At 43.5% G+C, this 16,244-nt stretch overlaps 1 protein-coding gene across 1 annotated transcript in view; it reads right to left on the bottom strand.

Moving 5' to 3' along the window:
• The window catches only part of ZNF609 (zinc finger protein 609), a 237,652-nt gene that overhangs the window by 52,967 nt on the left and 168,441 nt on the right, over window positions 1-16,244 (bottom strand). Inside the window, exon 3 of the mRNA XM_025390661.1 lies at window positions 12,588-12,813. Coding sequence (XP_025246446.1) covers window positions 12,588-12,813 — 226 coding nt within the window. The remainder of the gene's footprint in view (window positions 1-12,587; window positions 12,814-16,244) is intronic.

Here is a 16,244-nt window from a genome sequence, read left to right as displayed (position 1 = left end):
AGCACTAAGACCAGAGGGCTCAACATCTTCCAGCAGATCTCATCACAACCAATGACTAACAAAGACAATTCCCTCTTCTGTTCCACATAAATGATTACAGAATTGTAAATACCAGAGCTAGAAGGACCACAGAGATCATGTAGTCCAAACTCCCCATTTTACAAATAAGAAAATTAAGGCCCAGACTAGTCAAACGACCTTATTAACAGAGCAAGAAAACACCAAGACTCTCAAATAGGACTTTTTCCCCTTTGAATCATACTTCAAAGTTAAGTTAGTTAGGGCTAGTGATAAATCCCAGGCAATACCAGTAAGAAATTTATTGCCTAGGTATCACTCACCTGAATTCATAAGTATCAGGATGATTTTGATAACAATAGGTCTGGGTTTTGTTACTGAACTATAAAAAGAATCTCATTTGCAAATGACCTTACCTATCTGGCAAGCTCACAGCCTAGTCACCTATATATACTGCCTGACTATGCTTTGTTTGGGGGGAGGGAGGAGATGGGTGAGCGTGCACAAAGGGGAGAATATCTCTCTCCCCTGGAGATTAGTCTATTTTGCCATTTGCAAAATGGAACTCAAAAAAGCCCGTGACTGAAATTTTTCCCAAGGTCTTCCGGATTTAAATGTATGACAGTGGACATAAAACACAATCCACAAAGGTATATAAACACACCACTGCTCTAAAGTATCCTCTGGGAGTAAGCTGCTTGGTGGGAATCTGTTGGCTGTTGTTTTTGGTGGGGGAGGGGTGGGAGAAAGTAGGTACTGATTTCCCTAATGTTTCCTTTGTGTGGCTGCTGTTGCCATGTGGTGGTCTGTTGCTATGAAGATTTGTGGTGCCAGACAATGGCTGCTAGGCTCTTTATGAGTGTGCTATTGGTAGAGCTATTTCTTCCAGATTCAAGCTGGTATGCAATTGGCTAAACAGTGGAGAAAGCTTGGTTGTTATTGTGCCCCATCTCTCCTCTAGGTAAGTACTGCCTGGGACAAGACTGAAGGTGAAGGGGCATTAATTATAGCATATGAGAAAGAAAAATCAATAGCTGAATGCCACCTTGCTTTTCCAGTGCAAATATCTAAAATTAGATATTTCACAGTTCACACACATACTTTTCTACATCAAAATCACACAGGAAAAACCAAGGGTAACTACGAAGGTTACCATTTCCATGAAAGAAGATTAATGGAGAGCCCCTTCCCTTTAGTGAAAAGGATAATGACCCACAGCTGGGATCTGCAATCAGATGAGGATCAAGAATAGCTGGGGCAGGTTCTCAGCGGAGCTACCACAGGCAGACTAACTTCCTGCTAAGCAAAACCATAGCCTATTACTCTGATAATGAGAAAACTGCAGCCCACAGACCAAAGTAAAGGGCTCAACCACAGAGTTTGAAGTAGGGCCGAATGTTCTCCTGGGTAACAGGGGCCAGAGTACACAGAAGTCACCATGGGTCTGTTTAGATGTCAGATACTTACCCACCCTCTTCATACTCCCACACAATTACTCTTCTTTCCATCTCAGAGTATATACAGACATACACACACAATATATATATATGCATGTCTGTGTATATATATTTTAAAGATCTAGCCCCTGTGCTGTCAATACCATAAGCCAGTAGTTAACATATGGCTATTTAAATTTAATAAAATTAAACATTCAGACTCTCGGCCAGGCGCAGTGGCTATATGAGGCATGAGATTGGTAAACTTTTTTTTAAAAATATATATATATATTTTTTCTTTTGAGATGGAGTCTCACTCTGTTGCCCCAGGCTGGAGTGCAGTGGCACCATCTCGGCTCACTGCAACCTCTACCTCCTGGGTTCAAGCAATTCTCCTGCCTCAGCCTCCCGAGTAGCTGGGATTACAGGCACCTGCCACCACGCCCGGCTAAACTTTTTCAACAAAAGACCAGATATCAAATATTTTAGGCCTTGCAGGCCACATGGTCTCTGTTACAACTTCTCAACTCTGCCACTGTAGGGCAAATGTGGCCAAAATACATTAAATGAGAATGACTGTCTTCCAATAAAACTTTATTTATGGGTCCAGGCCCAGTGGCTTACACCTGTAATGCCAGCATCTTGGGAGGCTGAGGTAGGAGGATTGCTTGAGCCCAGGAGTTGAAGACAAGCCTGGGCAACACAGTGAGATCTCATTTCCATAAGAAAATATTATAGGCCAGGTGTGGTGGCTCACGCCTACAGTCCCAGTACTTTGGCAGGCTGAGGCGGGCGGATCACTTGAGCCCAGGAGTTTGAGACAGCCTGGGCAATATGGCAATACCCTATCACCACAAAAAGTACAAAATTAGCCAGATGGGATGGCACATGCCTGTAGTCTCAGCTACTTGGGAGGCTGAGGTGGGAGGATTACTTGAGCCCGGGAGGTTGAGGCTGCAGGGAGCTGTGATCACGCCACTGCACTCCAGCCTGGGCAAAAGAATGAGACCCTGTGTCAAAAAATGAAACAAAACAAAACATGTCACTTCTAATAGAAGGTTACAGAAAAACAAAACAAAACAAAAACAAAAACAAAAAACAATACTTTATTTATGGACCAGGTATGGTGGCTCACACTTGTAATCCCAGAACTTTGTGAGACTGAGGCAGGACGATTGCTAGAGCCTAGGAGTTTGAAACCAGCCTGAAAAACAAAGTGAGACCCCATCTCTACAAAAAAAATTTAAAACAAAAAAAATTAGTTGGGCATGGTGGTGTGTGCCTGTAGTCCCAGCTACTTGGGAGGCTGAGGTGGGAGGATCACTTGAGCCTGCAGTGAGCCATGATCACAGCACTGCACTCCAGCCTGGGAAACAAAGCAAGACTCTATCTCAAAAAAACAAAATAAAACAACAACAGCCAGGCATGGTGGCTCACGGATGTAATTCCAGTACTTTGGGAGGCCAAGGCAGGCGGACCTGAGGTCAGGAGTTCCGGACTAGCCTGGCCAACATGGCGAAACCACATCTCTACTAAAAATAAAAAAAAAATTAAAAAATAAAAAAAAATCAGCCAGGCATGTGATTCCAGCTACTCGGGAGGCTGAGGCAGGAGAATCACTTGAACCCAGGAGGCACAGGTTGCAGTGAGCCAAGATTTTTCCACGGCACTCCAGCCTGGGTGACAGAGTAAGACTCTGTCTCAAAAAAATAAAAAAAAAAAATAAATAAAAACAACAAGCAAACAAAAAAACCCTTTATTTATAAACATTGAAATTTGAATTCCATGTAATTTTCATGCCTCACAAATATTGGGGTTTTGCGTTTTTTTCAACCATTAAAAATATAGGCTGGGTGTGGTTGCTCATGCGTGTAATACCAGTACTTTGGGAGGTGAGGTGGGAGGATTGCTTGAGCCCAGGAATTCAAGATCAGCCTGTGCAACGTAGTAAGACACTGTCTCTATCAAAAAAAATTTTAACTACCCGGGCATGGTGGCATGCTCTGGTGGTCCTACTTACTTGGGAGGCTGAGGTGGGAGGATTACTTGAGCCTGGTAGGCTGAGGCCGCAGTGAGCCATGATCGTGCCACTGCACTCCCGTCTTGAAAGAGCAAGACCCTGTCTCAAAAAATATATATATACACACACACACACACCATTCTTAGCTCATAAGCCATACAAAAGCAGGCAATGTGCTACTGTAAGACAACTACAAGATAAAGAATGGAGAGCTTTTTGATCGGAACTGCCATCTTCCAGTAATTCAACAAACACAAAGGTTAAGAAGAGAGGCACCCGATATATGTTCTCTAGGCCTTTTAGAAAATATGGAGTTGTGGCCGGGTGCAGTGGCTCACGCCTGTAATCCTAGCACTTTGGGAGGCTGAGGCGGGGGGATCACCTGAGGTCGGGAATTGGAGACCAGCCTGACCAACATGGAGAAACCCCGTCTCTACTTAAAAAAATACAAAATTAGCCAGGCGTGGTGGCGCATGCCTGTAATCCCAGATACTCGGGAGGCTGAGGCAGGAAAATCACTTGAACTCAGGAGGCTAAGGCAGGAGAATCGCTTGAACCCGGGAGGCAGAGGTTGCGGTGAGCCGAGATCGCGCCATTGCACTCCAGCCTGGGCAACAAGAGCGAAACTCCGTCTCAGGAAAAGAAAAAAAAAAAAAAAAAAAGAAAAGAAAACATGAAGTTGTTTCTTTGGCCACATATATGCGAATCTATAAGAAAGGTGATATTGTAGACATCAAGGGAATTGGTACTGTTCAAAAAGGAATGCCCCACAAGTGTTACCATGGCAAAACTGGAGAGTCTAGAGTGTCCCCCAAGCATGCTGTTGGCATTGTTGTAAACAAACAAGGGCAAGATTCTTGCCAAGAGAATTAATGTGTGTATTGACCACATTAAGCACTCTAAGAGCCGAGATAGCTTCTGAAACATGTGAAGGAAAATGATCAGAAAAAGAAAGAAGCCAAAGGCACCTGGGTTCACCTGAAGCAGCAGCCTCTACCCAGAGAAGCACACTTTGTGAGAACCAATGGGAAGGCGCCTGAGCTGATGGACCCTCTTCCCTACGAATTCACAGAATAATGGGTGTTAAAAAAAAATGACCTCAGGACTGTAAAAATGTTTCTCTTCATTGAGTAGAAGTGTTGTGTCCTCTCCCCTAAAAAAATATTTAAAGTAAATTTTAATTGTGTCCTAATTCATTATGTAATGTTTTTATTTTCAAATTTAATGTATTTCTTGCTGAAAGATGTGAGGTAGCTTATTGTGCAACAAATTACTCAACTGGTTAGAAAATAGCCAAATATTATTTATGAAATATTTGTATTGGTTTGAAGACAGTGCCTCTAAATCATCATGGAAGAAATAAAATAATTTACAAAACTAAACAAAAAAAGAAAACAAAAGAATGGAGAGTAAGGCCTGGTGCAGTGGCTCTTGCCTGTAATCCTAGCACTTTGGAGGCCGAGGCAGGCAGATCATTTGAGGCCAGGAGTCTGAGATAAGCCTGGCTAACATGGTGAAACTCCATCTCTTCTTGGAGGTTTCAGTGAGCCAAGGTCACACCACTGCACTCCAGCCTGGGTGACACAGTGAAACTCCATCTCAAAAAAAAAAAAAAAGAAAAAAGAATGGAGAGTAACGTAACTTACTTATATGGTAGTAAGATTTCTACATTCCACTTGAGATATTAATTTTAATTAAACTGTAAAAAGTTAAATCTATATATTGTAATTCCTAGAGAAACCACTAAACAATTATACAGAGACGAAGAGTGAAGAGTCAAGAGATGACTAGGGAGGTTTGAGCCTAGAAAATTAGGAGGATGGTGCTGGGTGCAGTGGCTCATGCCTGTAATCCCAGCATTTTGGGAGGCTGAGGCGGGTGGATCACCTGAGGTCAGGAGTTCGAGACTAGCCTGGCCAATATGGTGAAAACCCGTCTCTACTCAAAATACAAAAATTAGCTGGGCGTGGTGGTGGGCACCTGTAATCTGAGCTACTTGGGAGGCTGAGGCAGAAGAATCGCTTGAATCCCGTAGGTGGAGGTTGCGGTGAGCTGAGATCGCGCCATTGCACTCTGGGCAACAGAGCGCGACTTTGTCTCAAAAAAAAAAAAAAAAAAGAAAGAAAATTAGGAGGATGGTAATGTAGGTGTAATGAAGAGAAACAGAGAAGGAAAGAGAAAGAAATTTTTGGTAAAAAAAGGTGAATACTCCTTTTTAGATATTTGAATTTAATAAATCAGTTTCTGGTGATGTTCATCAGTGAAACTATTAGGCAAAAGGTCAAGTATAGAGATAAAGTTCTGGGTATTGTTCATACAAGGCAGACAGCTAAAGACATGGATATATAGGAGAGTACTTACAATAGAAAGCTGCTAAAGTAATAGCTTTTGGAAGTTATGATATATGAAGCCTATGCAGAGCAGAAGAGTGGCAGATTCTGCTAATTTCTTCCCCTTTCCCTTAGTAAGAGTCCCTATTTTGTGTGGGGAAGTAATGTATCCAGCTAAAAGGCTACATTTCTTTGCCTTCCTTGCACACAGGGTAGCGAACAAGATGTAAGCAGAAGTCTTATGGTGTGGCTTCTGGGAAACCTCTCCAAAGGTAACAGACTAAGATGGGAGGCAGGTGCTTTTTCTCTTCTACCTTCCTTTTCTTTCAAGACTGGAAAGTAAATGTGACGGCTGGAGCTACAGAAGCAATTTTGCAATAAAGAAGTAACTTTAAGGAGTCTGAAACAGTGATTCCATTGTGACATCATCATACCAGCCCTAGACTACTTACCTACATACCTCCAAATTCTCTTATATTAAATCATTATTATAGTTTCATTTCTTCTCCAAGCAGCTAAATGCCATTCCTAACTCAATGGCTCAACTTTCCCCACTATGGCACACATAATAAATGAAAAAATATATTGTGGATAAGTCTGTTTGCCTGTGGGAAAGGCAGCAGGGCACCAGCTGCTACAGACCCTATCTAGAGGCTGATAGGACTGAATTGACCAATATTTCAGCATCCTGAATCTCAACAGGAATTTCTGATTAAATGAATACAAGGAGGATGAGAGACTGGCACAAAATAGAGAGAATAACCAGTTATAAAGAGAAAGGAGATTTATGACCAAGGCAAGAGAGGAGAGTTTCAAGAATAAAGAAATAAGAGAGCTAATAGAAGTCTAGGAAGGACTGAGAGAAGACCTCTGGAAAACTGGTATGAGAAATGTTTCAGTCAAATGGTGGTAGAATAAATCTGATGACAGGATGTTATTACAATAGGGAGCAGGGGTGGGCATGGTGGCTTACACCTATAATCCCAGCACTTTGGAAGGCTGAGGTGGGCGATCACCTGAGATCAGGAGTTCGAGACCAGCCTGACCAACATGGAAAAACCCCATCTCTACTAAAAATACAAAATTAGCCGGGCGTGGTGGCATAGGCCTATAATCCCAGCTACTCGGGAGGCTGAGGCAGGAGAATTGCTTGAACTCAGGAGGTGGAGGTTGCAGTGAGCCCAGATCATGCCACTGTACTCCAGCCTGGGCAAGAAGAGAGCAACTCTGTCTCAAAAAAAGTCTCTGCTCCTCCCGTTCGACAGAGAGCCACATATTCTCTCACATCCTGGCTCACTGCAACCTCTGCCTCCTGGGTTCATGGGATTCTCCTGCCTCAGCCTCTGGAGTAGATGGGATTACAGGCATGTGTTACCACACCTGGCTAATTTTTGTGGTAGAGACAGGGTTTCACCATGTTGGCCAGGCTGGTCTCAAACTCCTGGCCTCAAGTGATCCACCTGCTTCAGCTTCCCAAAGTGTTGGGATTACAGGTGTGAGCCACCGTGCCAGTCCACTTGTTCATTTTCAAGTTGCCATAGTCAACCAGTGTTGGATCCATGCTGATTCCATGTTTCTTTTCTTTTTTGAGATGGGGTCTCACTCTGTTACCCAGCCTGGAATGCAGTGGCACAATTTTTTTTTTTTTTGAGACAGAGTCTTGCTCTGTCTCCCTGGCTGGAGTGCAGTGGCGCGATCTCGGCTCACTGCAAGCTCCACCTCCCGGGTTCCTGCCATTCTCCTGCCTCAGCCTCCCAAGTAGCTGGGACTACAGGCGCCCACCACCGCACCCGGCTAATTTTTTGTATTTTTAGTAGAGACTGGGTTTCACCGTGGTCTCGATCTCCTGACCTTGTGATCCGCCTGCCTCAGCCTCCCAAAGTGCTGGGATTACAGGCGTGAGCCACCGCGCCCGGCAGTGGCACAATTATAGTTCACTGTTGCCTTGAACTCCTGGACTAAGTGATCCTCCTGCCTTGGCCTCCTGAGTAGCTGGGACTACAGGCACAAGCCACTGTGCCTGGCCCTGATTCCATGGTTTAAGGCATAGATTAAAAAATTTTTTTTTTTGTAGAGATAGGGTCTTGCTATGTTCTATGTTACCCAGGCTGGTCTCAAATTCCTGGGCTCAAGTGATCCATCTGCATCAGCCTACCAAAGTGCTGGGATTACAGGCATGAGCCACCACGCCTGCCCTGCATAGATTTTTATAACTTAAGAGCTGACAGGTTGGGCATGGTGGTTCACGCCTGTAATCCCAGCACTTTGGGAGGCTGAGGCAGGATGGTCACTTGAGGCCAGGAGTTTGAGACCAGTCTGAACAATGTAGCAAGACTCTATCTCTACAAAAAATTAGCTGCGTACAGAGGCACATGCCTGTAGTTTTAGCTACTCAGGAGGCCAAGGTAGGAGGATCACTTCAGCTCAAGAGTTTGAGGCTGCAATGAGACATAATGTTGTTGCTACATTCCAGTCTGGGTGACACAGCTTGACCCTGTCTCAGAAAAAAAAAAAAGGAAAAAAAAGAAAAAAAGAACTGACAGGTCCTAATTGGTCACCTAGTTCAACTTAAGAGATGAGGTAACTAAGGCCCAGAAAATTAAGGGATTTTTCCAAGGTCATAATGATAGTGGCAGTGATATAGAAGTCTCCAGATTTTTACTCCAGTGCTCCTTCCACTATACCATAAATTCTTCCATAAAGCACATTTGCCAAAGTAAACTACATCACTGGTATTGGTCTTTGGGTTAGTGCTACTATCCAAAAAGGAGAACCTATAGCATCTCCTAGAACTCTTACCTAAAGTCAGCCTTGCCTTTCTTTAAAATACCTCACAAGCCAGTAAGCAATTTTGTGTCCCTAAAAGTACATAGTCTGCTTTGAGGCTTCTTATACATTTTTTCAGGATCCTAGATTAGAGTTAAGCCTTGTGAACCCAGAATAGACTTGGTAGTTTTTTTTTTCTTTTTTTTTTGAGATGAAGTCTCACTCTGTTGCCCAGGCTGGAGTGCGGTGGCACAATCTCGGCTCACTGCAACCTCCACCTCCTGGGTCCAAGCAACTCCCCTGCCTCAGCCTCCCAAGTAGCTGGGATTACAGGCCAATTTTTGCATTTTTAGTAGAGATGGGGTTTTGCCATGTTGGCCAGGCTGGTCTCAAACTCCTGATCTCAACTGATCCGCTCGCCTCGGAGGTATTCAGTATTTTGATTTGAAGTGAGGTGAGATAAAGCAAAATCCAGTGGAACTAGCCCTTATGTAGTGCTGAGGATGTCTCAAAAACAAACAAACAAAAAAATTCTACGTTACACTTGGGTCTTCTAAACAGTTCCATGGTTGAATCTAGTCAAGTAGGATCTTCGCAGTGTTTACTGAATTATGAACAGCCTAAAAAGAAATGGAATCTGCAGGAATTTGAAAATGCATCCAAGGTTTAAAGTGAGTGATAGGGAGAGAAGAGGAAAGAAAGAAGTAACACTGTAGGACAAGTAGGCAAAGAAACTAGGAATAATTGAGGCCATGACTCCTACACCTGTTCTCAGCAAGGTGGCTCAGTTCTACAGGGACCTCAGTGTCCTCCATTTCCCTCAGAGGCCAAGCATTCACAGCTTCTCTCTGAGCTGTAAGGACTTTTCTGTTTGAAGACAGTGTAGTTTGCTGGACAAAGAGACAGACAGAAGTACAAAATGTCGAGAGGCAGACAAAAAACCTAGAAGTCTGGAAGAATTTTTTTAAAAGTATCTGTATATAGTTCTTATGATTAACTTGAGGACTGACTCGGTATACTGGATCTTACAGATCTTCAGAGAATGATCTTTGCAGGAAATCTCTGTTACCTGAAGATGAAAAGGAATGTGAACCAACTGTGATCCCAATTCAGACCTTCGCCAACTGACAGTTCAGGTGAAGGCCCTCTGGGGTGACCAGAAAGCAAAGAAAAGATGAGTATATTATTGCAGACAGTTCTCTTTCCCTTGGGATGAAAGAAAAAATAAAGAAGAGAGCTAAGCCTTGAAATACAGTAAGTGGGAGAAAACCTGGTATTAAAAGTAGGATTAAAAATCTTACAGATTTAGACAACGAGACTGATCTCAAACCTGGTGAAAGCCGTATTTATTCTGAGTTTCAGAGAAGACTTAGATTTTTTGGGAAGTATTTTGACACCATTCCTAAGTTCAAGCAATATTTTAATATCCTCTAGATATATATTAAGATAGATCCAGAAATGACAATAATATAGGTGCAAGCATTCCTTCATTCCAACAAATATATTTTTCTTTCTTTTTTTTTCCTCTGTTGCCCGGGCCGGAGTGCAATGGTGCGATCTCGGCTCACTGCAACCTCCACCTCCAGGGTTCAAGCGATTCTCCTGCCTCAGCCTCCCAAGTAGCTGGGATTACCGAGGCATGCCACCACACCCAGCTATTTTTTTGTATTTTTAGTAGAGATGGGGTTTCGCCATGTGGGCCAGGCTGGTCTTGAACTCCTGACATTAGGTGATAAACTGCACCTGGCCTCAAACAAGTATTTTTGACAGTCTACTACTATAGGTGTCAGTTGCCACCTACGTTAAGTACCTTGAATAAAATGGTGAGCAAAACAGACTGCCTGATCTCAGAACTTCGAACACAGTAGGAGAGATTCATATTAAGAGAAAAATCATAAAATGATAAACAAAGTTGCAAACTGTGATGTGTGCTATGAAATAAAGTACAGACTACCGTAAGAGTACATACTGGACTGGGCGCGGTAGCTCACACCTGTAATCCCAGCCCTTTGGGAGGCTGAGGCAGGCGGATCACAAGGTCAGGAGATCAAGACCAGCCTGGCCAGCGTGGTGAAACCCCGTCTCTACTAAAAATACAAAAATGGGCTAGGCATGGTGGTGCGCGCCCATAGTCCCAGCTACTCAGGAGGCTGAGAGAGGAGAATCGCTTGAACCCGGGAGACAGAGGTTGCAGTGAGCCAAGATCGCGCCACTCCAGCCTGGGTGACAGAGTGAGACTCTGTCTCAAAAAAAAAAAAAAAGAGTACATAACAGGGGAACTTGGTAATAATAGGCTGCCTGTGACAACCTGACAAACCTGAGAGCCTTTCAGAGCAAATGATTTACAAAAAATAATAAAAAAAAATTATGTGTTAATTTTGCCCTGGCAGGAAGGGATCGTCAGATAAAAAGGTATTCATTGTCCTCAGGAGAGTGAAAGCATTAGCCTCATTCTCTCAAAGTTTTTGTTAGGTTCACATAAAAAAAAGCATCTTGTTCTTGGAAAAGAGTCACCATCATAAAGACAAGCAGAACAAATAGGAAGGAAATTGATTTATTCTATCTTCAATATACTGAAGCAAGAGGCCTTGAAGGTTGCTTGGTGGCACAGAGATATGGTCCAGATATGTCTGTCATTTCAACAGACTGTGACTATTCAGACATTTGTCCATAAGCAGATGACATTCAAAAAATCAGATAGGCACTTTGTGATTTTCAGATTGTATATTTTATACACATATCCAGAGTCAACCTCTAGAGTTAAACTCTCTCTCTACCTTCTCTGCATCAGCATCTACCACTCAGGCACACAATAAAACCCATTAGCAATGTTATTCTGAAAGCTGAAGATGTATTATATCCCTAATGATGAGACAGACAAGAACACAGAGTTCTTAAACTGTAACACATTAGCACCTATTGCATGGTAAACTTTAAATAAATACTGAATGACAACAAAATATTCAGGGGAACAGACTTTTGTTAGAATGAAATGCCTGAATTTCTAGGGGCAGACTGACAAAATAGCTCTCTGATAATCAGAGATGATTAGCTACGCTCCTCTGGGTCTCTAAACTCCTCAGAGTGAGGATAGTTTGAAAGTCTGGTTACTGATGCAGAGACATGATGGGACTCTGAGGCCCAGCCTCTCTAACCACATATACTCTGACAAGGACTTGGATTCTTTATAAAAAGAATATGCAAAAATCAAATTGCCACCAGATGTTACCGAAAGATCTGAAATACTCCATTAAGTCCCTTTACACTTCCTTCCATTTTTTCAGGTTCATGAATTTCCAAAACAGAAGACATTCCATTCTCAGGGGCAAATGGAACATGCAAGAAGTCCGGATGCCTTGGGCAGCAGCAACCTACAGTGAGCCAACTGCTTAGTGGATGCCTGAAAGTAAGACCATCTAAACACTTCCCCGTTGCCTCAGCCTATAAAATCTGTACCAAGTGACAGATACATGAAGTGGTGTGGGTGGCTGGGCAATGAGGCAATCAGTGGGAAGAGTGAGCTGGCTGTACCTATAGGTGTTAAAAAAGGCAAGAGCTGCATATGCAATGAGCCAACATTAAGACAATTTAAGAGTGACTATTCTCCATCCCCTTGACTCCCTCAGCTGCCCTTTTATTACTTTTTCTCCTCAGCCCTGACCTCAAATTTAAATAATCTAACTCTCCCACATAAAATAATAGAAGGGATATGGAGAATACAGATACAGTTTGAATTACCTCCCCAACACCTATCACATGACTGCTTAAGCACCAGGATTAACACTGTTGAATAGCTATGAAGGGAAGATAATTAATCTAAAAAACTGGTATTGGCAATCTCTAGAAGCTGGGAAATTTTGCTAAGTCTGCTAAAATCCTCTGTGCGGGTATATCCCACAGACTGTGGACACTTGAGACTCTAATAACCACTTGGCAATATTTACAACAATAAGCCCCTGGTGGCTCCCCTGCAGAAGCAGGTTGAGAAGGGATGGGAAAGCCACATATCACACTTACCATCTTCTGTTTCCTGCCACACGATGCCTTCAAGGTTGACGCTAGTTCCAGGTTCACAGGGGCCCAAGCACTCAGGCTCTGTGGCTAGAGCCACATCACATGTGTTGACCCCAACTGATCGGGTACGAACCATGATCTGCTCACAAGGAGATGAGATGTCATTATTGACCACTGGCACCAAAAGGTGTATTGGCAGCACTGCTGGTGTGGAAACAGGGGACTCCATCTGTGGGGGGGAAGAAAAAGTAGTAGCTGAGTTGCAGGGAGAACATTTAGAGGAAATACCTTTTCTGTATTTAATCTAGTCCTATATCTATTCCTGCCAGAGTGCAGATGGCTATAAATAAGACTTTGGTTCTTCCTTTCAAGTTCTGGCTTATGATACCACTACAAATCTAGTAGTTTAGATGAGAGCATCCTGTGCTAAGAGAAACTCTTATTAATGAGCATATAATGATCTTATATAATGAGCATTAATGATCTTCCTCATAAACTACACTTGGCTAAAATTGTTTTTTAAAAAGTTCTATTTTTTCTCATCTCATTTAAAAGTCTGTAATGAAAGAGAATCAGGGCCAGATTTCAATAGTAACAGAGCACACAGACTGATGAGAAAGACAAGGCCCAGCATCTGAGGTATGTTCTGCTACCACCACACTATGCTTCCTACCATTCTATCGTTCAGCAAACAGTACATTAGTCTGGCATAAAATCCATGAATTTGGGTGGGGAAAAAGAGAGGAAGAAATAGCCAAATCCTAGGAATGCCATGATTCCTAATGATCCTAGGTGCTTTAACACATCTTTGGCTAGGAGGAATCTACTTAAAAGTTATAGCAGGGCTGGGATTAACCTGGTGGGAATTTCTTTTTTTTTTTTTTGAGACGGAGTCTCGCTGTGTCACCCGGGCTGGAGTGCAGTGGCGCGATCTTGGCTCACTGCAAGCTCCGCCTCCCGGGTTTACGCCATTCTCCTGCCTCAGCCTCCGAGTAGCTGGGACTACAGGCGCCCGCCACCTCGCCCCGCTAGTTTTTTGTATTTTTAGTAGAGACGGGGTTTCACGGTGTTAGCCAGGATGGTCTCGATCTCCTGACCTCGTGATCCACCCGCCTCGGCCTCCCAAAGTGCTGGGATTACAGGCTTGAGCCACCGCGCCCGGCCAACCTGGTGGGAATTTCTAACCCTTAGAGACTGTAACAGTGGTTGTTTAATGAGAATGGCATCTTGGAATATAATTCTAACATCAAATTTATCTATAAGAAACAGGAGGTGGGCTGGGTGCAGTGGCTCACACCTGTAATCCCAGCACTTTGGGAGGCCGAGATGGGCGGATCACGAGGTCAGGAGATCAAGACCATCCTGGCTAACACCGTGAAACCCTGTCTCTACTAAAAATACAAAAAATTAGCTGGGCGTGGTGGTGGGCGTGGTGGTAGTTCCAGCGACTTGGGAGGCTGAGGCAGGAGAATGGCGTGAACCCAGGAGGCGGAGCTTGCAGTGAGCTGAAATTGCACCACTGCAGTCCAGCCTGGGCGACGAGCGAGACTCCGTCTCAAAAAAACAAAACGAAACAAAACAAAAAAAACAGAAGGTGCTGTTGCCACCCAGAAGCCAATCAATAGCAGTCTGAAGATGTAGCTGATTATGTACACAAAGATAGAAATAGTCAAACACGGCCAGGCGAGGTGGCTCACACTTATAATCCCAGCACTTTGGGAGGCTGAGGTGGGCAGATCACCTGAGGTCAAGAGTTCGAGACCAGCCTGACTAACATGGTGAAACCATGTCTCTACTAAAAATATAAAAATTAGCCAGGCGTAGTAGCGGGCGCCTGTAATCCCAGCTATTCAGGAGCCTGAGGCAGGAGAATCACTTGAACCTGGGAGGCGGAGGTTGCAGTGAGCTGAGATCGCACCATTGCATTCCAGCCTGGGTAACAGAGCAAGACTCCTTCTCAAAAAAAAAAACAAGCAAGACGCCCTCTAAAAAAAAAAAAAATAAGCAATCTGCCTCCAAAACAGAACCTCTCACAAGAATGTAATTAGTTAGGCAGGTGCGGTGGCTCACGCCTGCAATCCCAGCACTTTGGGAGGCTGAGGCAGACGGATCACGAGGTCAGGAGGTCGAGACCATCCTGGCTAACAAGCTGAAACCCCGTCTCTACTTAAAATTAAAAAAAAAAAATTACCCGGGCATGGTGGCAGGTGCCTGTAGTCCCAGCTATGTGGGAGGCTGAGGCAGGAGAATCGCTTGAACCCGGGAGGCGGAGGTTGCAGTGAGCTGAGATCGTGCCACTGCGCTCCAGCCTGGTGACAGAGCAAGACTCCGTCCTCCAAAAAAAAAAAAAAAAAAAAAAGAAAAGAAAAGGAAAGAAAAGAAAAGAAAAAAACCAATGTAATTAGTTAGGTTCCAAGAAGAATGCAACACATCTAGAGACAATATAAAAGTTGTGATGGGTCAGGTGCAGTGGCTCATGCCTGTAGTCCCAGTGTTTTGGGAGGCCTAGGGAGGAAGATCACATGTAGACAGGAGTTCAAAACTAGCCTGGGTAACATAGCAAGACCCCACCTCTATAAAAAATAAAAATAAAAAAGGTATCTGTGTGTGGTGGCACATGCCTGTATTCTCAGCTACTCCAGAGGCTGAGGTGGGAGGACCACTTAAGCCCAGGAGGTTGAGGCTACAATGAGCTATGATTGTACCACTGTACTCCAGTCTGGGTGACAGAGTGAAACCCTATCTCAAAAAAAAAAAAAAAAAAAAAGAATGAAGTGGGCAGTGATCCTTTAACTCTTTAAATTCCAGAATTTATGAGGCTGACAAAGTCTATTATGCTCCAGTGATTGATGCCCCAATCCTGAATGAGCATAATGTCTTGCATATGCTAAGACACTCAATGCACACACCGGCTTATTTCCTCTGAAGATTAAGTATGATATTAATCAGCAGACCTAGAAAACAAGAGTCTAAGATTGGGACTTTCCCAATCCTTGGGACTCTTCCCTTTGTGAGGACTTCTTAGTCTAGGTTAAATGTAGTCCTTCAGTACAGACATTCAGAGAAAATCATACATGAATCCATAATCCAAGCTTCTAAATAGTTCTGCAACAAAACTCTGATTCTGGAATAATTTACTACATGGCTATCATTCTATCTATAATCCATTTCCCTCCCACAACACACATAGAGACAAACGTCTTCCTGGCCTTGACAACTAGCCTACAAACTGAGGTCTGGGTACCAGATCCATTCTCCACAGCTGGCTCTGACTTCTTGGCTTAGAAAGTCATCACTATTTGCAGATCATCACTGTGAGTCCACAGAATGTTCACACACTGATTCTGATTAATTCTGGTCCCTGAAGAGCTGCCAAAACATCCTTATCCTGCTTGTCTCACACACACACCCCTTGTACTTCCCTAACTCCACCTTTTTCATGAAATGAAATGGAAGCGGAAGCCTGTATAATGAATCCTCGACATTTATGATAAATGCCACAAGGCATATTTGCTCTCTTGAAAATGGACATTTATAATTTAATTTGCCAACCTTCTTGGGGTGTGGTAGATCCTGGAAAGATCCTTTAAAATTTCCATGCACAGAAGTGAAGGTAAAAACAACACAGAAAAAGTAAACTGGAGCCTCCCTACTCACTCC

The sequence above is a fragment of the Theropithecus gelada genome, chromosome 7a (genome assembly GCF_003255815.1).
Source record: "Theropithecus gelada isolate Dixy chromosome 7a, Tgel_1.0, whole genome shotgun sequence".
NCBI classification, from domain to species: Eukaryota; Metazoa; Chordata; class Mammalia; order Primates; family Cercopithecidae; genus Theropithecus; species Theropithecus gelada.
The sequence above is the reverse complement of the archived record's forward strand: the minus strand, read 5'-3'. Positions and strand labels throughout refer to the sequence as shown.